The sequence below is a fragment of the Poecilia reticulata genome, chromosome 5, assembly GCF_904066995.2.
Source record: "Poecilia reticulata chromosome 5, P_reticulata-male-v2, whole genome shotgun sequence".
Taxonomy (NCBI): Eukaryota; Metazoa; Chordata; class Actinopteri; order Cyprinodontiformes; family Poeciliidae; genus Poecilia; species Poecilia reticulata.
In genome coordinates, this window is record NC_088834.1 from 33,170,629 (window position 1) to 33,195,010 (window position 24,382).

The 24,382-nt window shown below is 37.6% G+C and overlaps 1 protein-coding gene across 8 annotated transcripts in view; it reads right to left on the minus strand.

Annotated features, from left to right (window-relative positions):
• foxp1b (forkhead box P1b) overlaps window positions 1–24,382 on the minus strand; it is a 363,905-nt gene that overhangs the window by 114,732 nt on the left and 224,791 nt on the right. For all 8 annotated transcript variants that reach the window (XR_014087696.1, XM_081607521.1, XM_081607520.1 and 5 more), the window contains one exon: window positions 7,051–7,176. Coding sequence is in view for 7 of the 8 variants with exons in the window: in XM_081607521.1 (XP_081463647.1) it covers window positions 7,051–7,176 (126 nt within the window). In the remaining variant the exon portion in view is untranslated. The remainder of the gene's footprint in view (window positions 1–7,050; window positions 7,177–24,382) is intronic.

The window sequence follows — 24,382 nt, forward strand, 5'->3', positions numbered from 1 at the left end:
TCTAGAATATTACCCAGATTTTTGTCCCATATTTGTATGACTTTGAAGCTCCAGTATGTACCATTCACAAAAAATATGTTCTTTACATATTTGTTCAAACTATCACCATATTGTGACAGATAATCTGTGAAAAGATCAAGCTCTTATGTATGTCTACAGAAATGCGACACTCCCGGTCAAAACCAACCAATCAGAGCCAGGAGGAGGGTCTTGACGCTGTCAATCAAGTTAGTGAACAGGCTGTTTTAGTTAGTTCTTGGAGCACTGCGAGGAGATGAAAGAGTTCAATTTTTTCACATATTATCTGTCACATTATATTATCACAACATAGTGATAGTTTTTTTTTTACAAACTTTCTAAAACTAACAAAAAAACCCAACATATTTTTTGTAAAAGTTAAATACTGCAGCTTTAAGAAGACTACTAGCAGTTATTTTTTCCACTTGAAACACTAAATATATGTGTGAAGAATCTAGACTAGACAGGAATCAGGTTTTTCTCTTCATGACAACTGCTTCTGTCTGAACCATTTTATGTGGTGTTTATGATAATAATCTGAACTAAATCCAATGTATATTAAAATATGTGTCAAAGAACTGAAAACATTGATCCAGAATCGTGTCATCCGTCGCTGTCATTTTGGGCCCTTGAAGGCACCTCAGAAGGCCGCCTGGGATCTGCCTGCAGCCAGGGCTGAGCTCCAGATGACAGGTGCCGGCCTAGCGCTTTAATGACTTACACATTGGAACTCCGTGGTGTACATGTGTCAGGATGATTCCATGGGCCTGCAGCAAAAACAGTGGGAGAGGGGGGGAAAAGAGATGGCAGCTCCTTCTCCCCCGTTCTGTCACTGAAGGCTCGGCCCCTGGATTGTATCATATCACGATTGGCCCCCAAAAGACCATAAATGAAGGATGTGAAAAAGAGGAGGGAAGCTCTAAAAGACTTTCATCTTGTAAGCTACAAAACCATTAACTTTTGACCTGGTGATGCCCCCTGTGAGGGGTGAACACTGAGGTTTAGCCCTTATAGGCCAAGGTCTAAATGGCCATTCCGGCGCGCAGTCTCTCTTCTCAGTGCGTCAGAGCTCGTTACGAAGCCATGCAGCGATCGCTAGCAAAACTACTACTAACACTACACACCACAAACTCTAAATAACATACTTACTGTATAAAAAACCTATCGAAACACTCTTAGTAAAATCCACAGCATCAATTCTCCCTAGTCTCTTGCCGTATTCAATTCCGAACCCCCCCCCCCCTCGTTTGTCCCCACGTGTCTCCGTTCTACCTAGCAACAGACCGTCAACACATTTTCATTGGTTGTGTCGAAATGTGGTACAGTTAGACCCCCACACAGTAAGGCGGAAATGATCGATCATATTCCTGGCTTTATTTTCAAGTAAATAACCACAAAACCAATATAAAAACACCACTTTTATAAGGTTTGAAGTCCGTACTGTCCACCAGAGGTGAAATGAACACTCGGTATGCCATCTGTGTTATTACAAAGCCTTATAAATGTGTCACGTGCTCGCCCGCTCCACAGCGGGCTTCGTCCCGGTACGGTTAAAAAAAGAAATGGGTTTGCGTACAGGATGCAAGTGTGAGGGGCCGTTTGGGACAAAAACTATGTTTTGTCTCTCACTCACTACTAAACACTCATTCACACACACAAAATACTAAAATTACACATATACACTAATAAAATATCACACACACACGCATACAGACATGATAGGTCGAAAATTGATGTGTGTGTGTGAACTAACAATAGGCTGAATGAATGAATGAATGAATGAATGAATGAATGAATGAATGAATGAATGAATGAGTCTTGTAGTTGTCTGTGTGTGATACATTTTTTGTGTGTGTGAGAGTTGTCATGGAGGAGGCTGGGCATAGTTTGGAGATCAGATGGCCCTGTGTTGATACCACCGTGAGGTTAGCTTCAAGTTGGATGTTGGAGCTCCGGGTGTAAACGGCGTTCAGCTCAAGATTGATCCGATTTGTGAAAGCTAATTTCGGCCAGCCGTTCTCTACTGCTCCCTCCTAAAGGGCTCGGAGGCTCTAAGTAAGTGAACCGGAGTAAGTGGCACAAATGTGCTCTAAACATTGTGGACATTTCACTAATGTAAAAAAAAACACAATTCCGCAATTGTGTTGTTTCCATTAAATAAGAAACACAATTAAAATCACACATGTATGTTAATAAGACAAGTTATTATCCTACTACCACCTCCTGTCTTCTTTGTCATTTCCACCAGTAGTAACTTCTGGTTGCTGATCATGTGACTTGTGTGATGCGAAAAATTTGTTTCCATTGCAAAACACAAATTTTGATACAGCTGGAAAAAACGCACAAAAAAGTTTTAGTGAAAAATGTGTTTTTTCAAAATTGCTACGATTCCATTAAGCAAATTTATTTTCACAATTCCAATTTGTGCAAATGGAAACACAGCAGGTGTTAACCATTATAGCCCAGTAATTCATACAGTAAAGTTCAAACCGTATCTGCAGGGGAGAAACTTCTTCTCTGCAACAGTGCCAACTCTGTCCAATGCACAAGGTTTGAATATTGAACAAGCATAATCTGGTAGCAGAGACATCATGTTGAAACAACATCTAAGGCCCAGCTGAGGGTCACATAATCCCCTGCATACCTTGGGTCCCTTACAAAAGAACTGTGGTTAACCAGCCTTTGCAGTGAGCAACGCCACAGAATAGCAGAAACTTCCCGTCTGCCCCCCACTCACCCGTCTCTCCCTCCAACCCTGGTGCTGGTGAACTATCAAGCAAGGGTCCGACAGTGTTCTTCCTAATTACCTATTTCTTCACTCCTGATCCTGCGGCTGGCATAATTAGTTACCTGGGGCTGCAATCCAATTTGAAGTGATGACAAGAAAGTGATCCATGAAAAAGTAATAAGTTAAATCCAATTTCAGCCTGCCTCTAATTAAATGCACATGGAACTAATGAGTCAAACCCTACCATTTCACTGATAATGGTAATTAGCGGGGTGGGAGTAGCTGGCTCTCTTCACTGTGCCACTGTAGGTGCAAAGCACGAAAGAAAAAAAAAAGAAAAAGCTAAAGCAGCATGGATTCTTTTAATTACACGTGTCATTCTGTCGATGTAATTTACTGTTTTTTTGACCAGTCAAGTATGTTTAGCTGCTTTCCAGCTGCTAGCATCTCCGCTCTGATTAGAAAGCCTTTGAGCTGCTGAGTGTTGGGCATCTTCATCCAGAGGCAGAGGGGGGACCCCAGTTGAAGACATAAAACCAAAGAGCCATTTAACACTGATCAAGGATTCTGAGGTTTGTTTGACTCATAATTTTTCCCCCTTCTGTACTCTATGCAGGTCATTTTTTTCTATCTCTAGCCAGACGTTTCACATATAATGTGCTTCATTATATATATTTTTTGACTCGAATGAATTGGAAATGAGTCACATCTCTGAATGAGTAAAAAAAGTCTCACAGCACAGGTCCTTGTTCATGCCTAACAGGAAGACGGCTGAGATGAATGGAGCTTTGTTTGCAGATCAGGTGCTCCAGCTTGAGAGAAAAGTAAACAGGTGATCAATATCAACTGATAGAATATTCAATAATTTCACTGAACTCTGATTCAGCACCACACAGCATTCTGGGGGATGTAGGCACAGGAAAGGCTTTAGCGGCTCAACCTCTCCCTGTCAGCTAAGGTAGGCTGGTGACATCAAAGAACTCGCTTGGTCTTTGGTTACCTAGCAACAACCTGTTGAGTAACTTGCACAGCAGCAGTTCCATGTTTTGTTACAGTGCTTCATAACTGCTCAAAAAAACAAAAACATCAGAGTATAAAAAAACTGGATAAAATAGGAAAAGTTCCGTCATTAGTTTGGTAATATTTCAGATATTTAAAATGACAAACTAATCAATAATTATCAATATTGTCTGATATGAAATACTTAAATCATATGTTTTTCAGTAATAACATCCAGCCCCAAGTTTAATTTAATTGTACTACCAACATTTTGTAAATTTATAACCATGGCTTATAAAATGTTCACAAATTCTCCCTTGTACTGTTTCTATGCCTTCAAGTCTTCACTATGAGATGCTAGAGAAATTACTGGAGTGAGCAGTTTTCTCTGTTGCTGTGTACTGCTTGTCAGCTGGCTGAAAGAAAATTACAACACTTTTCCCCTCACAACAAATTGTCTGGTCGTAAAAAACAAGCCCAGTAATGATGTGGAAATGAAAGTAGCATCATTCATCACTCTAATTATGGTTACTGTTTTCAAACTACAGCTTTTAGGCTCAGAGCTGTATGTCAATCAAGCATAATAACAGCTATGACCACTACACCATGTGTATAAATTGCAGGGTGGAAAAAACATGTGAAATTTTACATATCAGTATATTTATACTAAGCCTAAGTAGCTTATCCTCAAGTTTGTTTAAATCAATATAAGAAATATAATAAGCTGCAGCAATCAAAAAACGCGTCTTGAAAAAGAAAAAAACATGATTAGTTGCACCTGACTACAAGTTGTAGGACCAGTTAAACTATGAAGAAAGGGCAACTTAGGGTGCCTTCACACCAGCCCTGCTTACTTTGCCTTAATTGAACTGTAGTTTGCGTGCCTAGGAAGTCTGGTTCATTTTTGAGGTGTGAATGCGTAATCAAACTCTGATATGAACCAAAAAAGCAAACTCTGGTCTGCAAAAAAAAACCTGTCTCTGTTTGGTTGAAGTGAAGTCTACGGCGGTACAAGTGCACATGTGAAAGCAAGCAGATCGGAGACTAATCAAAAAGCACAAGGCATTCTGGGTAAACACAACTAAAACAAACGTGCTAGTGCTAGTGGGAGAGATGACTGGTCCTTTGCCAAATACAAAAGAGAAATTCTACAAATGCTAAAATGTAAAGCAACTCCATTCTTGTTTACATTTCATGAAGAAGGAAGTTGAGATCAGTGCTGAATTCAGATGTTTTTGTGTCTCTTCCTTCAGTAGCTCTTGGTGGAGCACCATCACAGATGAAGAAGTGAACATGTCTTTCAAAGGATTAGCTTTGTTTGACACAGTGCAGTGTAAATTAGAACGGCACCAGCTGAAAATGTAACAAATGTTCCAGTTTTGGTCTCAAATCAAATTGGGTCTAAAGGACTATCAGACGTGGAAAAAGCCTTATCATCCGGAAAATATGTCAAATACCATGAAACCCCAATGTTTTTTCTTAAGATTGTCATAGTGCTTGGTGTAGAGTACAAAAAAAATCCCATTAAGTCGCTGAATGTCAGAGTATGTAGGGAACGCCCCCACGGAACTGTCAGTACATGACACCATGTGGCAGAGAGCTCCATCTTGTCCCTGACTTTTTTGCAGACACGAAGTGCAAAGATAAGAAAAACGCGAAGAGACGAAACAAGCAGCAGTGGAGACGATCTAACCACCAGGAAGAACAACAGAAACACAAACGAGGCTCAACACATCCTCAGAACGACACTGATGTTTATTCATGAATGCTTTGGCCTACGTGTGTATGGGGTTGTGGGGTGTATTTAATTAGCAGAATACATCATTCAGAGATCAACAAACACTTGTTTGAACCTGTGGCTTTTCCTTTTTTTCATAATGTCAACAAAATGCAACCCATGGCATTAGAGACCAGGCAATTTACAACATTCGTTAAGACACTCCGGCAAAACCGAGCTCCACTGCACGAGAAGTGTGCAGAGGTGGGGAGTGAAACAAGGGGGAGGGAGAGACAGCCTGACTCTCTCTCTTTTCAATAGCTGAGTGACAGCTTGGTCGAGCTCTCTGTATACATTAATAAATTAGAATTTTAATTTAGTCTTTGTCTGCAGGAGATGCTCTGGTGCTCCACTATGTACCAACAACTGGCTGTACGCTGGAATCCACTGCTGCCGCGGTCCCCTCTGCCGACCTCCACCACACCGTCCAGGAGAAAAAATACTCCAGTTTGATCCTTTCAACTTTTTTTGGAATCCGGACAAACATGCACACAACTGAAAGGTCATTGCAGTCATATTTCATCCTCTGGAGCGACTTCCAAGACATTTGCACAACAAAGGGGCTTTTCCACAACCTGACTTTAAAGCCAGCTACAACAATAGCTTGTGTAAAAAAGTATGCCCCTGATGGGATAATCAGAGGTATTAAATATATATATCCACATGTGTGTGCACACAGAGAATGAGGGCCTCTGTATGAATTACCAAGTTCCTAAAGTCACTTGTAATTTCGCACTGGAGCAAACAAGAGCCTTTCTTAAACATAGATATACATCTTTGAAGGCAAGGGATCTGAAATTAAGGTAAATATTGCATCACAGACGTGGCATGGAAAAGGACTTTTTTTTCTTTAACTGTTTATGTTTCTCTTTAACTCACTCGACTGTTATGGTTTCCTGCATCTTTCCCTGCTTTTACTGAAGCCCCCACAATCTGGAACATCCACCCCACCAGACGGGCTGCTCTGTGGCGCCTCCTGCTGCTGGTGGCAGAAAGCTGCTGCTTCCTATAATCCGCTTTTGATTGTGATGAAAAGCGGGAAGGATGAACACAGACTGACTTATTTCTTTGCTTTTTTCTTTTCTTTGTACAGGCTGACTTTTTTTCTTTGCTTCTTCCCCTTTAAAAAAAATTCTAATTTCTTTCGCCTTAAACCCAAACTTACATCCTGTCTGAAAAGATTTGTTGATGATTTTGGCTGGTTTTTGTTACTTCCAAAAAAACGGATCTTTACACAAATTTCTGCTTCACAACTTCTTTCTCACATCTGTATGTGCATGTGTGTTATACTAAATCACACAAATACATAACTGCACATGTTGCACAGCTAATTCTAATTTCCTGTTTGCGAACTTAACCCTGTGGTGTACTTTTTTTTTTGCACACTGTGTTCTTGCTGCAAAAGTTCACTAGATTGTTTTTTCCAAATTCAGCAAACCACAAAGTAAAATAAGCAAAACCACCCGATATCACCATGTTAATACAGAGGAGATTGTCTTTGAAGCCGATGGTGCTTTTGACAGGTTACCTGTAGCTGGCTCTGCTGCTTGTCACTGAGTTTGGGAGACTTGTGCCCAGTGTTCAGTCGAGTCTGCAGCTGCACCTGGGACTGCTGCTGCTGCTGGAGGAGAATCTGCCGGGCGACTTGGAAGGCCTGCCAGAGTGAAACCCCCCCAATAACAACGAGTTAAAAACGTGCTAAAGAAAAGCATCAAGTAGATAGTCTGACAATATCTTCCAATTACAACTTTTTCAAGCCATCTTCTTACACTTTGTCACATTGAAGCCACAAACATTCATGTGTTTTACTGGTAATTTATTTCATAATTGTGAAAAACTAACACTGCACATAACATTAACCACACAATCACCACTGTGAAATATGGTGGTGATGGCAGCATCATACTTTGAGCCATTTTTTTTCCTATAGGAGGAAAGTGGGTCAGAATTAATTGAGCTAAATACAAGAGAATCCAGGAGGAAAACCAGCTTGGACTACAACAGGAAATTGAGATTAGTGATGTATTAGGGTTAGTGTCATTTATTTTTTTTTATATCGGTTTCAGCTCGATGTTAGATTTTTTTTTTATATATTGGTATCAGTATGCTAACTACTGATGTGCATTCTATTTGTCGTTTGAGTTTCAGGAGGACATGTGACAGTGAAAGTGATGCAGCAAAAAATGATCAGGTGTCGATTATATCAACCTGAAATTTTATCATGATATTTTGTAGTAACTATTGTGACAACAAAATGATGATAAAAATATATCTATTACTTCTTTTTTAGCTAATTGTATGACAGTAACTGCATGACACAGCGTTCATAATAATGAATGAATTGATAAACATACCTACTTGAAATCAGATTCTTTAGGACACCAGTCACATAAAGAAGCGTGATTTATATCACTAAACTGCTCATAGAGACTTTATTCAATTAGGCCTGAGCAGCTAATCACTGCTAAGACCTACTGAATTTGAAGAATTACTCCTTTAAAAAAACATTTCTTTACCACTTCACATGGCTCTTAGGAGGCCTTAATATATTCAAAAACTCACCAAAATCGTCCACCGTGCAAGATATTTGGATTTCAATTAAATCAAAAGCAGGTCTGGCCAAACTGCTCTACAGCGCAGAGTCAGCTATTTTGGGTCAAAGGTCAAATTTTGGCCGTTTTTGACATTTACACACCTCAAACTTTAACAAACTCCTTCTAGGTATTTTTATCTGTTCAATTTCAATCAGTATGCAGCATTGGGATGTTATTAAAGCAATGAGTTTTTTTTAGCATGTTTAGGATGCATGGCCAAGCAGTGTACCTATCTTACTCGCCATAGCAAACAAAACACTAACTTTCACATGCAAAGGTCAAACTGTACCAAATTTAGTCATCCATGTTGTATTTAATTGATAATTTAATGTGGTCATATGACTACAACATCTAAAACCTGTCTGCTCAGAACAGTAAGTCGCTTTTTTTTCTTGGAAAGTTCCATCTCTGATCCCCTTGACCTAATCAAGTTTATCTCGTCTCAGAAGACAGACAACATGTTCATCTCACTTGCTTTAAAGCACAGTTTTTGCTGGAGGGCGTGGCCATGACGGCACAGCAAAGTCAGAGGTCACACAGTTGCCATACGTTTGGCTTTAAATTCCACATATTTTAGCGGAGCTGCACCAATCTCACTGTGATCGATCTTAATCTGCCCCCCAACAAGAACACAGTGTAATATTTGGTGGGTGTGGTCTAATTCCTCCACAGTGCCCTATGGAAATCTTTCAGTAAAATGATCCCCAAACGCCCTAATTTGGTACACATATGCATCTTCTAAGAACAAACCAAAAGGTCTCCTGAAGCCGTGGTCCAAACTCAACAGAAGTCAGCCATTTTGGATCAAAGCCCCATTGTGTCTTTTTTACACATGTTGTATCTGAGCGAACTTGTCCTGCAGCTGTTGACATATAGACTTCAGAATCACTCAGCAGAGTCCTGAGAAATTGAAGGTCAAAGTTATCAAAATCTTTTTCCTACATCACAGTGTGTGTCTCAATATCTGGTCATTGGCCATAAAACAATAAGGTGGAATAACTTCCACCCACAAGCTCCCGGCTGCATAAAACTTTCTTTCTGTTATAACAGACTAGAACTCATCACATTCACATGGTCATATGGTGACATCACCTTCGCCCTACTCCCTTTCAACAGGAAGTCACCTGTTTTTCTGCTGGTTTTCTTCATTTTAGTCTTTGATTTATGGAGATATAAACCTGTTTAATGACATAGAACATGAAAGTAAATCCTTCTCTGAACACTAGTTGATGGCTGAACCTTGTGGGAGTGGTTGAATGGCGAATTCTAATTCCTGACCTTTTACATATGGTTGGCTCTAAATCACATGCATCTTCCAATTTGCACCAAACTTGATATGATTGACCTTTGTTAATCTCCCGTGGTTGCCATGATGCCAGAGCTGTGCTGAGCTTTGAGGGCAGTAGAGTTGAAAGTACTTATTTCTCCATGTCCTAAATCAGATATTACTTAAAAAAAAATAAAAATAAAAAAAAATCATATTTCGCTCATTGTTGGTAAAACGGTAAAAACGGCACTGCAAAGTTCCAGATCATCCTGGAAGTGTGTACAAGCTTTTTTATGCGATATATAGTTCGTCATTGAGCACTTTTAAAAGGAAGATATCCTTTTCTATTAAAACACGATTCTTAGTTTTGTTCATTATTGCATTAATATGAGTACTTTCTTTTTAACATCTTGTAAAACTAATATACTGTTGAAGCACAACAGTTAGTTTAATTTTGTATTTAAGTATTTAATTCCATTTGATAGCTGATTTCAGACTGTTTTTGTTAAATTAGTTTACATTAAATTTATTTTGTATTTTCCTTACCATGTTAAGCATACTGTGTGATTTTGTACATATTTTTATATTTGAATATTTTTTATGTGACTTTATAAATACCTACTCATCCTCTGAAAACAAAGAAAAAGCAGAACACGTGGAATATTATTTGTGATATAGTTATCAAGGTATTTAAAAATACATATCGTCATATAATTTTTTGGCAATATCACCAAACCCCTAGATCAAAGCATATTTGGGGCCTGCTATGCAATGCCTGGCAAGAACCTATTGTTCTAATCTACACACGATAAGCGGTCTCTTTATTTATTTATTTTTATTACTTCATCATTAATGCGGCCCGAACTGCTGCGCGGATTCCCACAAAAGTGGTATCAAAACGTTCAGCTTGATCCCGAGAAGGGAGCTATTACTTTTAGTTTAATTCTGACTTAAAATGACACCATAAATTGAGAAAAACTAGAAAAATTGAGGCTGAGGGTCTCACAGAATCACTAACCTTTCTCTCAGAAACACACACAGCACAGTGGCTTTCTGACTCCAAAACTCTTTTTAACTCCCCCGACACAGGCACAAATATCGGCCTATTGATCTCAAAATTGGTCATGACATAGATACACATGCCTGCTCCCGTAAAGTGTTTTCAAAAATTTGCTAGGGCTTATGGTTTTTTGTCAGGGTCCTTGAGACCGATGCTGGGTGTCTCACAAGTATACAAACTCTGTCTCCAGCATACTGTCTGACAGAGAGACCCAGCCCAGGTGGAGCTAATTAATTACCATAGCAACGGGTCCCAGACAAAGGCAGTGAGTAGTCTCACAAACAGGCACAGTGACAGGTCTCACAATGCATTGTGGGAAGAATACATATTTCCTGTAACTATTCATATTTTGCTTATATAAAATTATAATTTCTCTGAATTTTTGAGTGTGAATTAAAATCCTTAGTATGAAGGTTGACATTTTTTTTTAGAAATAAGCAATTACCCACTGTCTTTATGTTTTTTATTTTGGACTGTGAGTGAGAACTACATGTGCGAAGCTTATAGTTGTCAGTCTCAGACTGAATTTCACTGTGTATGGGGTTCAACCATTGTACTGTAGGGGTGAACCAGGTCAGCATAGCACTACGGTGACGGTCCTGGAAAAAGCTTCAGTCATTGCTCTCTGGTGGTGGACCATGTCAAGCATGTCAGACCTGCCTGGATGTCCAGCTGTGTAAGCTGTAGCTAAAACACTGGGTCCAAAGTGATGGGCACACTTCGGCAGGCCCCATTTAAATTTCTTCAGGAATTTTCTAGTTATTCATTAGAATGCCCCATCAGTGTCCAAGCATAACAAATAATCTGTAAATGAAATACGTGAAATTTGATATTTATTTACGGTCAGAACAAATGTCTTTAGATGTTAAAGTCAGCAGAAGGTGAATGGGAACAACTTCGAGCCATTTCTGAGCTTTATTTGCAAAAAGAAAAAAAACAAATGAAAAGAAATGAAAATCATAAATCTTTAACTTCAAAATGCATGCACCACTTTATTGTGGTCTGTTACATAACATTCCTATATAATGTTTAAACATTATAAAAAAGGAAAAAGTTCAAGGGTTATGAATATTTTCAGACATCACAGGGACATCTACATGCTCTCCTGCTCATGTAAGGCAGCATAAACAACTGACAGATGTCCAAACAATTTCATTGGCAAAAGACAAGGGACGAAAAGCCGTCCAGATGAAATATTTGTCTGTTGATAAGTTGCACCTAAAGCAAAAACACACAGTCAGAGACGCTCATCTGCACTTTTTGATCCTCCTTCCACTTGGCCCAACTCCCCCGCTAGAAAGTAAACAAAAGACTTTATGGTCACTTCGAAAATCTGCTAAAGGACGCAGCCTTTTCGGTGGAAAACAAAATACAGCGCAGTCACATGTTTATTGCTCCAGCTACTCCCTTTTTTCTCTTATGATAAATAATCAAACATGCCATTCAGAGCAAACAAAGCTGGAGAGCACTGGGGATAGAAACAGAGTGGTCTCAAAAAATAGCTGGCGATACCAAGAAAAGCAAAGCGTTGTGTTCCCACAGTGAGCTGGCCGGCCCTCACACCTCCACCAGTAAACCATCTGAGTAAATAAGCTGCTTCATGCTTTCCGTGTTTCGCCCACAACCAAACTCATCAACATACAAGATCATCTCTACCTCTTCTTTTCAATTATTTGTCAACTTTTAACAATTGGTTCAACAAACACCACCAAAAAAACACTCATTGGAACGTTTTTTTTAGCGGTGAGAAAAGCCGGCAGAGAGGTGAAAGAGCGACATGTGAAAAAGGGAGTGAAACCCGTTAAAGACTGTGTGAAAGTAAGTTATCAACGAGGAAACAGAAAAAAAGGCTGGGGTGAGCGCAGACAAAAACAGATACCGGCGAGGGCTTGGTGCCAGTAAAAGTTTAGAGGCACAGAGGCAGTTGAAACCAACAGCTGTGTGGCGGCTTGTGTGTGGGTTGTGCAGACTGACCCCTCCCAGACACACGGCGGTGGGATGATATCATGAAGCACAAATACAACCGCAGGCTACAGAGAGAGGCCACGCTGCGTTTGACCAAACTTAACTGAGAGCAGCAGGAGAAAAAACAAAAAAGCAACTTCTCTTTCTGCCTCAGTCTGGATGCATGTCATGCAGGGACAAACACATTTTGTTCTGCATACCTAATTGTGCTGTTTTGCATTGAAATTCGCTGGGGAAACCCCCCTTCAAAGCACGGACACTCATATAGAAAGTCTTCAGATTCAAAGTAAGAAGTTTGTGAGCAAGTTTCACTCCCACGCCAGGGTCAATATTTACATCTTACATTTCAGGTACTGGGTTTTTACTCCAAAAAACAACTTTAAATGTGACAGAAAACTGGAAGTATCTATAAAATTAAGATGTTGGGCAGAGAGTAGGAAATTAGGAAAAATGGGTGCCATTATAGTGTTTGACTGTTTTCATTTAATTTTCATTTAGAATCATCTTTTTAAGTGAATACATTTCACATATAAATAATGACCTAAGTATATTTTTTTCCAAAAGATGATTTAGACAAAAAAAAAATCACTTTTGGCCAAAAATAAATTATTAGTTTAGGAAGGTAACAATAACATGCGGTTTGAACTAAGAAAACAAATCGATTCCTTTAATTAGAAGGAACTATATACAGAAATAATTGAAAACAATATGTATAATAACAAGTTAAAGATCTGAAAACAATTTAGGAAGGATAATAGTGTACATTTGGGAAAGGTGGTAATCATATTAAAGAGACAAAAATAAATAAATAAATAAATAATAATACTATACAAAAACATCTTATAAATGTAATCCCATAAGTTCTGGCAAGCCATTATAATTAATAAAAATAAGTAAGGAACACACACAGCAACAATATCGTTTAGTACACCTGAAAGTTGGTGTTGCCTGGTGTAGCTTGAGGAGTGTTTACTCGGATCTTTTTTTCCACTACCTGATGACACATGCAGTAAAATGTGTTTTACTGTGTGCGTGTCTGTGTGTGTGTGTGTGTGTGTGTGTGTGTGTGTGTGTGTGTGTGTGTGTGTGTGTGTGTGTGTGCTTGTGCATATGAGTTTACAGTCAAGGGTGTTCGAACAAAGAGTTGAGTCAACAAGATATGATAGGAAGTTCAGACCGTAATGAATGAAAAGATCCATTTCTGGGAAGTCTTTCTCCACAGTTGTCAATATAAAAGAAACGTAGAAACATTGTATGAAAAGGCTTGTTGCCATGGACAATATCATCAGTTTTTCAAAGAACTTTCCACTGAGAAACACTATAAAAATGTAAGAAAAATTGTAAAATAAACACATGGATAAAAGACTGTTAGCTTTATGCTGTTGGCGAAAGAATTTCTGTAATTGAAGGATGCAGAGAGATGCCCTCAAAAGATCAGAATATGACAAATTTCACCATGACCAGCTGCTTTGAGGAGCTTGAAAATGAGATATTTTTCACATCAGTCAACATAAGCCCCACCAGGTTTAACTGAAAACAACACTCTTCACTGTAAGTACTTACTGAGGGAAAAAGATGCTTTACTCCATTTCTCTCCATTTTGATCTTTTGCCACATTGGAGATTTGAGTATATGAATTATTTGGGTATAAAAAAATGAATATGGAACATGATGTTAGTCTTTATCATACTCATCCAGTGACACCAATGAGTCATTCAAAAATCATTCCCAATGCTCCAACATGAAACTATAATCCTGGTTTGCAAATCTGTTGTGTTTAAAAAAGTGATGGATTTTCAAAAACGCATCACCTTGTGAAATGTCTTGCTCTGCAATAACCTGCAGTGGTTGCATATTGTTATACTTTTAATCCAAACAAGGCTATAGCACACAGATAGTTAATCTTGTTACTAATATTGCAAATAGAGTTAAACATTGTCGCTGTTTTTGTTAAACCCAGATCACTTCAGATGAACTCTCAAACAGGAAAAAACAGCGAGTCACTGGAAACAACTGTAAAGGTTAAGAGACGTGCTTCTGAAGTCCTCGACAAACAAAATTGTATTTTTAGTGGTAGCATTGTTTGATTGGCTGGATTTTGAACTGCAACCAGCACGAGTTACACACAGCAAGAAACTGCACGCTCTTGACGCACATGATCCGATATTGCCACAACACTTGCAATAGTGCATTTGTTGCTGATTGTAATTTGAAATTATTTGAAATTATGGAAAAGCACAAAAAGGCGCAGAAATCGAATGGAGATGATAGTTAAGTTTAATGCTGCTTATAATATTGAAGGAAGAACTTTCCTTCACTAAGTTGAGGTCAGAAATATTTCTTTATGTCTGCAATAAAATACTCTTAAATAATTTGCACATTTTAATTTGATTTTCTTCTATTTTATCACTTCATTTTAATTATCCCAATAGTGTTTTTAAGTTACAGCTCATTGAAGTACTTTAATGTACTGGCAAACTATTATAATTAATAAAAATAAGCAACACACACAGCAACAATATCTTTTAGTACACCCAAAGGTTAGTGTTGCCTGGTGTAGCTTGAGGGTTAGAAAAAACTTTTTTTTTTCAGTAATTACCTATCTTGAACAAATCTGCTTCAAATAAAGAACCTCATGTTTACTAAAATATTAATTAATAATTTACATCTTAACCCTTTTATGCATGAATTATGATCCTTTGTGTCAGGAATTTAAAAAAAAATTTATTTTCTTAAGGCATAAAAAGTGGTAGGAAAAAAATTGTGATAAAAAAAATGTTTTATTTTATTTTTTTAGGTGATCAATTGTAATTTTCTCCAAATGCAAAGTTATTAGAAAAATACAACAGTAGTGTTGTTCTGATGTCACAATAGTTTTTTTCTACCTGCAAGAGTCGTCTCCAGTCACAGGCACGGGGTCGGCTGGCATGCTTTTTTGTCTGTCGGCCATATTGGATTTTTTAAATTTTTTTTATTTTTAATAGAATTTATTCATTTCATTTAAAACAAAACAGATGCTATACATACAAAAAAGAATATACAAAACACAAATAAAATGAAAGGTAGCAGAAGAAGAATAAAATTCTTATTAATATCTGCCCCTTTTTTCCAAAATAAACAAATTCAAACAATGATAATTTTCAATTAATAGAACATAACAAAAGAAAAAAAGAAAACATCAACTCCTTCTTGTACAACAATTGTTATGATTGCACATTATACAATTGTATATGTCTTCAACAACTTAACTTTTATCATTCTCTTAAATATATCTATCGAACCAGCATTTTTATAATCACTTTCCAGATTATTCCACAATCTTATACCTTGTACTGATGTACATCGGTCCTTCAAATTTGTTCGAATCTTGGGCTTTACAAACATTTCTATACCCTTAAGATTGTAATTACTTACTCTCTTAACGAAGTATAATTGCATATTAAGAGGTAATAAACTTTTATGAGCTTTATACATAACCTGCAAAATATTGTAATCAACCAACTCATAAAATTTCAATAATTTCAACTGACAAAATAAAGCATTTGATGGGTGATTATAATGTTTTCTGGTGATACATCTTATTGCTCGTTTCTGTAAAATATAGATGGGATTTGTAATCGTTTTACATGCTTTCCCCCAGACTTCAATACAGTAAGTCAGGTGTGGAGCAATTATTGCGTTATATAACATAAATAAAGCTTTGTCATGAAATAAATCCCTTACTTTGTACAATACAGCCATGGATTTGGCTATTTTTGTTTTTAAGTAATTTACATGGGGTTTCCATGTCAGCTTTTCATCAATGATAACACCCAAGAACTTAACCTCATTAACCCTACAGAGCTCAACATCATCGACTTCAAAAGGAAGATCGATAGCTTTATTTCTTTTACTAAATATCATATAATTCGTCTTATTCAAATTTAATGATAATTTATTTAATTTAAACCAAGTTTGTATCTTAATAAATTCTGTTTGTATCATCTCCATCATTTGTTTTATGTCTTTTCCTAAACAGAAAAAGGTAGTATCATCTGCAAATAACACACATTTAAGAAGCCCTGACACATTTACTAAATCATTCAGATATAAAAGAAACAACTTTGGCCCAAGTACAGAACCCTGAGGAACCCCACATGTAATGTTACAGAGTTCAGATCTTGCATCATTCACCTGCACAAACTGCTTCCTATTATCCAGATAACTAGATACCCACTGTAAAGCTGTACCTCTTATGCCATATCTATTTAACTTTTCCAGAAGAATGGTGTGGTTAATGGTGTCAAAGGCCTTCTGCAAATCAACAAAAACACGAACACAATACTGGTTTTGATCAACAGCTTCTGTTATTTGTTCAATCAAGTCCATGATAGCCATTGATGTAGAATTTCCAGACTTAAACCCATATTGACTGCTACTTAATATATTGTGTTTATCAATAAATAAATTTAATCTATTTACAAATAATTTTTCCAAAATCTTTGAGAACTGTGGTAACAAAGAAATTGGCCGATAATTTGCAAACAAATTTTTTTCTCCATTTTTGTAGATAGGGATTACCTTGGCTATCTTCATGCCGTCTGGAAATACACCGTTTTGAAATGATAAATTACAGATATATGTAAATGGATCAATAACATAATCCATTATATCCTTTACAACCCTCATATCCATGTTCACCCAGTCTTTTGATCTTTTGCTTGCAAGTTTGTTTACAATATTCTTTATTTCTTTTTTGTCAGTTCCATCAAGAAAAATACTGTTGGTACAACCCGTGATTGTATGACTCAAATTTGTATCTATTTTTGGTATTTTAGCTGCAAGACTAGGACCAACATTCACAAAATAATGATTAAATTCATTTACAATTTCGTTCAGATCATGTATTTCATTGTCTTCCTTTACAAAGTGCTGTGGAATGCCTGCATATCTTTTATGATTTTTCAGAACACCATTCATTATTTTCCATGTTGCCCTCATATCACCATTACTTCTATTTAATAAATCACTATATTTCTTTTTATGCTGTCTTATGATAAGAACTAACTTGTTTTTATACTTCTTATATTTATCCTCCGATTCTTTTGTTCTTAATTTCAAGAAACATGAATATAAGTCATTCTTTTTTTTACAAGCATTTTTTAAGCCTTTTGTCATCCATGGTTTGTTGACAGTATTGTTTTTTGTATAATTGTTTTTTACACAATTTTTTCCATACAAATCTTCTACAATATTCATAAACACATCATAAGCTTTGTTCACATCATCAACATATACGTTCTTCCAGTTCTGTTTTTTTAAATCGTCTTTTAATTTATCCAAAGCTTTTCTTGATGTGTCTATTTTTTTTTCCTTGATTTTAATGTCTTTTGAACTACTTTGAACATCTTTATAAATTGTAAAAATTGGTAAGTGATCACTTACATCAGTAATCAAAATACCACCCATTATCTCTCTGTTTGTTATATTTGTAAAAATATTATCAATTACTGTAGCATTGTGGGATGTGATTCTTGTGGGTCTTGATATCATTGGATAAAGATTTAAACTGTGCATTAAGTTTATAAATGTAACAATATGTTTTGAGTCAGTTTTATTGGCCAGGTCAATGTTAAAGTCCCCACACAAAACAATTTTTTTATTACAACTCCCCTAAAAGACATTTATAATTTTATCTGTAAAAAAATCTATGTTTGATTCAGGTGATCGATATACACAACTTTTAATAATGTTTTTAGAAATCTTATTTATTATTTCAATTGTTATTTCCATAATATTATCTATAGTCCATGACATTTTATTAATGATTTTACATTTTATTTCTTTATTAACTAATAGAGCAACTCCTCCTCCCCTTTTATTGCTCCTGTTCTTATAATATAACTCATACCCATCAAAATAAATATTATCTATGTTTGAATCATTAAGCCATGTCTCTGAAAGTGCTATTATTGAGAAGGTTCTGTTTAACTGTTGTAAATAATCTGTTATTTTAGATAAATTTGCATTCACACTTCTACAATTGAAGTGGATAATAGAAAGACCATATGTTGTATTAATATTCTGGAATTGCTCTACATCGTAATATTTAGAATCTTTAACAACAGGAAAGAAATCTGGATTAATGACATCGTCCAAACTGTAAACCTTTGTCTCTACATCTTCATATAATGCCATATATAAGTATATTTCACATTGTCCGGTATATTATTAGATTCATTTTTTCAGTGCTGTTTCAGTTCTTTAAGGTTTTGATTTTATCCTCTTTAATTCATTTAAATGTTTCCAAGTCTTTGAGTTCTTGGACCATTTTAGCCTGTGTTCCCTCCTTTTTCTTGATCCAGATGTTTCCATTTCGTGTCCATGTTGCAAATTTTTTTTTTGTTTTTTCAGCAACCTTGCCTCCCGTGCAATAGCTCCATTTTTTTTGGTTAAATGTTCATTTATATAGACGTTTGTACCCTTCAGTTTTCTTGCCTGCATAATTAAGTTGTTTCTTGCTTTCCTACTAATGAATCTAATAACTATTACCGGTTTAAGTTTATCTGATTTGTTGGGTAAAGTGTGACAGATTGAAATATCCTCATGTTTGATTTCAATGTCCTTGTCCTGCAGAAATGTTACAACCTGTTGTTCCAGAGTCCTCAGGTCTTCATGTGGGGAGTCCTCTGTAGTATGTACATTTGCCACTGCTTTTGCATAGGATCTGGGTTTTATTTCCAGTCCTGTGATTACTAAATCATCACGTCTAGAATATTGTTCCAGATCATCCACTCTTTGTTCCAACTTAGCTATTTGTTTATCTCTGTCACTTAAGAGAACTCTTAACTGTTTCACCTCCTCAATCAGACTGACCAGGAGTTCCTGCTGTTTAGATACTTTTGTCATTTCACTACCCATAAAATTCAGTGATCTTTTGATTTCCTGAAGACTGTCTGAGTTCTCATTACATGAGTCTTTTCTTTGTCCGCGTCTACCTTGCCCCGGCATAACTCACGTACTCCTGAACTGTCCCAGCGGCAGCTGCCCCAGCCGGTTCCGCGGCCTCCAACACCACGCCGCGGGGCTCTGCTCGCACGATGTCGGCGTGCGAGTAATTAACAAAAATAATTTCTTGCATTTGCAGCTGATGGCCAGTAGTTGATAGTGTATTTTATGATGCACTAGTGTCCACTTAAGTGGTCTGTGTGCATTTATAACATAAAAATCCACAAGAAGCTCAAGAAAATGGTTTTTCGATAGCTGTCCACTATAGTGACCCCTATGCATGAAAGGGTTAATATTGACTTGATTGACATCGATTAAAAAAAAGTATACCAATAATACTGTGATTTTAAGTCAAAAATGTGGGTACATAAATTTTGTGTTTGCCTAAGGAAAAGAATTTCACTGCAAAAAACACAGAATCCCAACAAGTATATTTGGTCTAGTTTCTAGACCAAATATATTATCACACTTCAAATTGCATAAAAATAACTGACAAATAACTTTTCAGTAAGATGTAGGAGCTTGTTTTAAGTCAATTAGTATTTAATATTAATGAAAAAGTATTGGATTCACCGACAGATTATTTCAGCTATAACTAGGGACAAATGCCAAGTTATAAGTGCAATAATCTTCCAGACGTAGCTTTGCACAATCTGAGTTCCATAGCTGTATAAAAAGTCAACAATCATCTCATTGATACACAAACAAAAACCCCGTCATGTGAGCATATTTAAATGCCCGGTGGGCCTCACTCTCAGGAATGCCGCTGTCAAGCTTGTGTTTTTAAAAAGAGCAGTGGAAGTGACGTACCTTCAGGAGGCCTAACACTGGGCAACAACACTTTGTGAAGAATTACAGGAGTGCTTAGACAGAAAGCCACTCTTCTGTTTCAGAGCGTTCTGCTTCCTCTTCTGTCACCTCTGAATATGGTCTGCTTCTGATCTAACATTCAATGGACCTCACCAAGCTCCGCCCAGAAATGCCCCTCGAAAGTCCCGCATGACTGCATGTCTCACAAACAAAGCCTCGCAGTGCCTAGCTTCTATGTGTTAATATGGCATTTTTCATTTCGACTGACTCTCTGCAGAGTATTTCTGAGTCGATTAGTTTAGCATTTCTGCCAGATTTTCACAAAATATCAGCCACGACCATGGAAACAACAAGCTCATGTAATCTTTTTTGGATGACATCAAGGTGTTTAAGCCACGCGATGCCTCTAACATTGTTCATTCACAGCAAAATGCTACCGATCGATGAGGAAAACAGCAGATCCTAACATACTCAGCATAAATATAGCTGTGGACAAGATCACTGACACCTATTGTTCTTGCAAGGCTGGGTAAGTCGGGCATTCATGGTTTTGAGGGTTATTTTTGAAATCAGTGATGTTTGTTGTTGGCAAATGTTTGAGTGTGCCTAGACCTGATACACGGTACTCGGTGCTAACGTGGCTAACATGATTACAGTTTAGTAAAAAGCCTTTTCAAGTAAAATAAAATATTTAACGTATGTCAGATATGGTACACGTTGCATATTGATCTGTTCAGCTAACATAAAGCTGTAACAGACAGGCTTCAGGATGTAGAAGTTGTATCGGTACTGACATGCTTGTACTTGGCTAAAAGGTTTTCATAATGGATGTGTTTATTATTGACTTTATTTTTTTCATTCACTAAACACAAAGACAGCAAAGCAATAATACTTACGCCAGCAGACACTTTGTTCTTATTGATCCTACGACGGTTGAGCTGCAAATGCGGTCGTGCACAAGCTTTGATCCAAGCAAGGCTTTCCGTTTCAGATTTTGGAAATCTGTGAAATTTAGTTCCACAAATACGATCAGGATACCTGACATCGCCTGTACAGATACCCCACTGATGGTGGAGAATCATTATTTTCCGAGTCCTGATGTAAAGACTTTCTGTCGGTCTGTTAGTCCACAATGTACATTAGCATGAGTTTACTACAGTAGCTTGTGTTTGTGAGACGGTCACGCACGTGGTAGCTGCGCTGTGACGTAAAATGGGCATTAGCCAATGAAACGCGGCCCCTGTGGTAAGGTCCATAGGTTCAGGAAGCCTGGTGCAAATTTCAAAACTGCAGCGTGACCAAATAGAAATTTACATATGTTAGGTTTAGATAAACAGTAGGAAATTGCTGAGTTTCTACTTGTTATTCCTCTGACCTTAAAGCTTACTTGACATGGCTAAAATGTTGTTTTCTAACTTGCGAGGAACTGTTTTTTGAAATACTGTTTTAAAAAAACAGATCTAAATCAAGCCACTGCAGTTCTGCTTGTGCTGTTTTCACGTTTCACCGTTTTCTCAAGCTATGACGAGACACTCCTGGTTTTACTGTTTGGAATTTATTGATGCTAAGCAACACATACATAACTGACACAAAATCAAAAAAATAGAAATTAAGTTTTGCTTATATATGTATTCAAATCTGGGAATCAATATTTTATAAGACAACATTTCAACACAGAGCGGCCAGTCTTTTGGGAGTGTTGTGCATTTATTATCATTCTGTACATAATAGCTCATGCTCAGACTGAATGGAAACCATCAGTTTTTAAGTTTGGCCACATATTTTCAATCAGATTTAGATCTGGATTTAAATGAATATTCTTTGAGCCACTGCAGTTCTGATTGTGTTTTTTGAGTGTCAATGACCTGCTGGAAGGTGAACCACCACCTCAGTATTTTAAACTTCTAATAGGTGGTAATGCCATCACCAGGATGAGGATGAGGATGGTAGGGTCAGAGTGATTTGAGATTTAGTTTTCCTTCATAAATTACATTTTGCGTGTAGGTCGAAAATGTAAACTTTCACCTAATTTGACCACAGTTCATTCTTCCACAAATTTTGCTGTACCAGTGGTGTAGTAAACAAGTACTAGTCAGCATGGTAGCTAATTCTCTCTTTGCTCAGCCAATGCAAACATCTCTTAGAATGTTTGCATTGATTCCGTAGTATATTTTCATATGAACAACTTAGTGATATTAACAATCTAATCCTTCTTTAAACATCTCTACAATGTTATCCTCAGCCTATCTGCAGTTTCCTTCGCTCATTATTGCATAGTTTGATATCTGATGTTCTCTAACAAATGTCTGAGGCTTTCACTAACAGCTTTAGTTATCCTGAGGTTTCATTGCACAAAACAGAACTCTACTTATTCATCAGGTTATTTTTAAAGGTAACTGCTTACACAGAATTTTATGTAGGGGTTTTAGAGTATAAAGTTAAGTGGCTGAGAAAAATTACATTTGTAAGCCAGTACCAATGCTGGGCCCAAACAAAACAAATGCAGGAAAAATGACCCAATTTCAACTACTTAATTATAAAACCCTAGAAGAAATTATAAGTCAATTAAGCTCCGGTTCCTGCTGTCTGGATGTCCTACCCACACATTTCTTTAAGAAAGTCCTGGCTGTCATTGCTACTGATCTGATCCAAATAGTGAACTCGTCTTCAGGTGTGACTGCACAGTGGCGCAGTTGGTAGAGCTGTTGCCTTGCAGCAAGAAGGTTCTGGGTTCGATTCCTGGCCCCGGTCTTTCTGCATGGAGTTTGCATGTTTCTCCGGGTACTCCGGTTTCCTCCCACAGTCCAAAAACATGACTGTCAGGTTAATTGGCCTCTCCAAATTGCCCCTAGGTGTGTGTGTGTGCATGGTTGTGTGTCCTGTGTGTCTCTGTGTTGCCCTGCGACAGACTGGCGACCTGTCCAGGTGACCCCGCCTCTCGCCCGGAACGTTAGCTGGAGAGGAACCAGCAACCCTCCTGACCCCACTGAGGGACAAGGGTGTTAGAAAATGGATGGATGGATGGATCTTCAGGTGTTTTCCCCCAAGCTTTGAAAACAGCAGTTATCAAACCACTGATAAAAAAGAACAATCTGGACAAATCACTACTCCAGAATTACAGGCCGATCTCCAACCTCCCATTCATCAGCAAAATGATTGAAAATGCTGTTTTTAAACAATTAAATAACTTCCTAACAATAACAAACAGCTTTGACTCCTTCCAGTCTGGTTTTCATGCTCACCACAGCACGGAGACGGTCCTTGTAAAAGTGTTCAATGACATCCATATAAATACAGACTGTGGGAGAACCACAGTGCTGGTTCTGTTGGACCTCAGTGCAGCTTTCGACACTGTTGACCACGACATTTTACTGAATCGACTGGAGAGTTGGGTCGGACTCTCCGGTCCAGTGCTCAACTGGTTTGAATCTTACATAAAGAACAGAGATTTCTTTGTTTCAATCAGAAACTTCTCATCAGAGAGGTCAAAGGTCACATGTGGGGTAACCCAAGGTTCAATCCTAGGACCCCTTCTTTTCAATATTTATATGCTCCCACTGGCTAAAGTTATAACAGGAAATGGGATTAGCTACCACAATTATGCGGATGATACACAGATCTACATCATGATGTCACCAGGTGACTCTGAACCCATCCAATCACTGAATAGATGCTTAGAACAGATCAATGTGTGGATGAGCCAAAACTTTCTCCAGCTCAACAGAAACAAAACTGAAGTTATTATCTTTGGACCTAAAGAGGAGCAAACTAGAATCAATGCACAGCTTCAGTTATTACAACTAAAAACCAGCGATCAGCCCGAAACCTGGGAGTAATGATGGACTCTGACCTGAACCTTCAGAGCCACATTAAGACAGTCACAAAGTCGGCCTTCTATCACCTGAAGAACATCTCCAGGATTAGAGGACTGATGTCTCAGCACGATCTAGAGAAACTCATCCATGTTTATCTTTAGCCGCATTGATTACTGCAACAGCGTCTTCACAGGTCTGACTAATAAATCAATCAAACAGCTGCAGCTGATCCAGAAGCTGCTGCTGCTGTTCTCACTAAAACCAGGAAGTTAGAGCAGATAACACCAGTTTTAAAGTCACTACACTGGCTCCCTGTAGCTCAGAGAATAGACTTTAAAATACTGTTAGTTTATAAATCACTG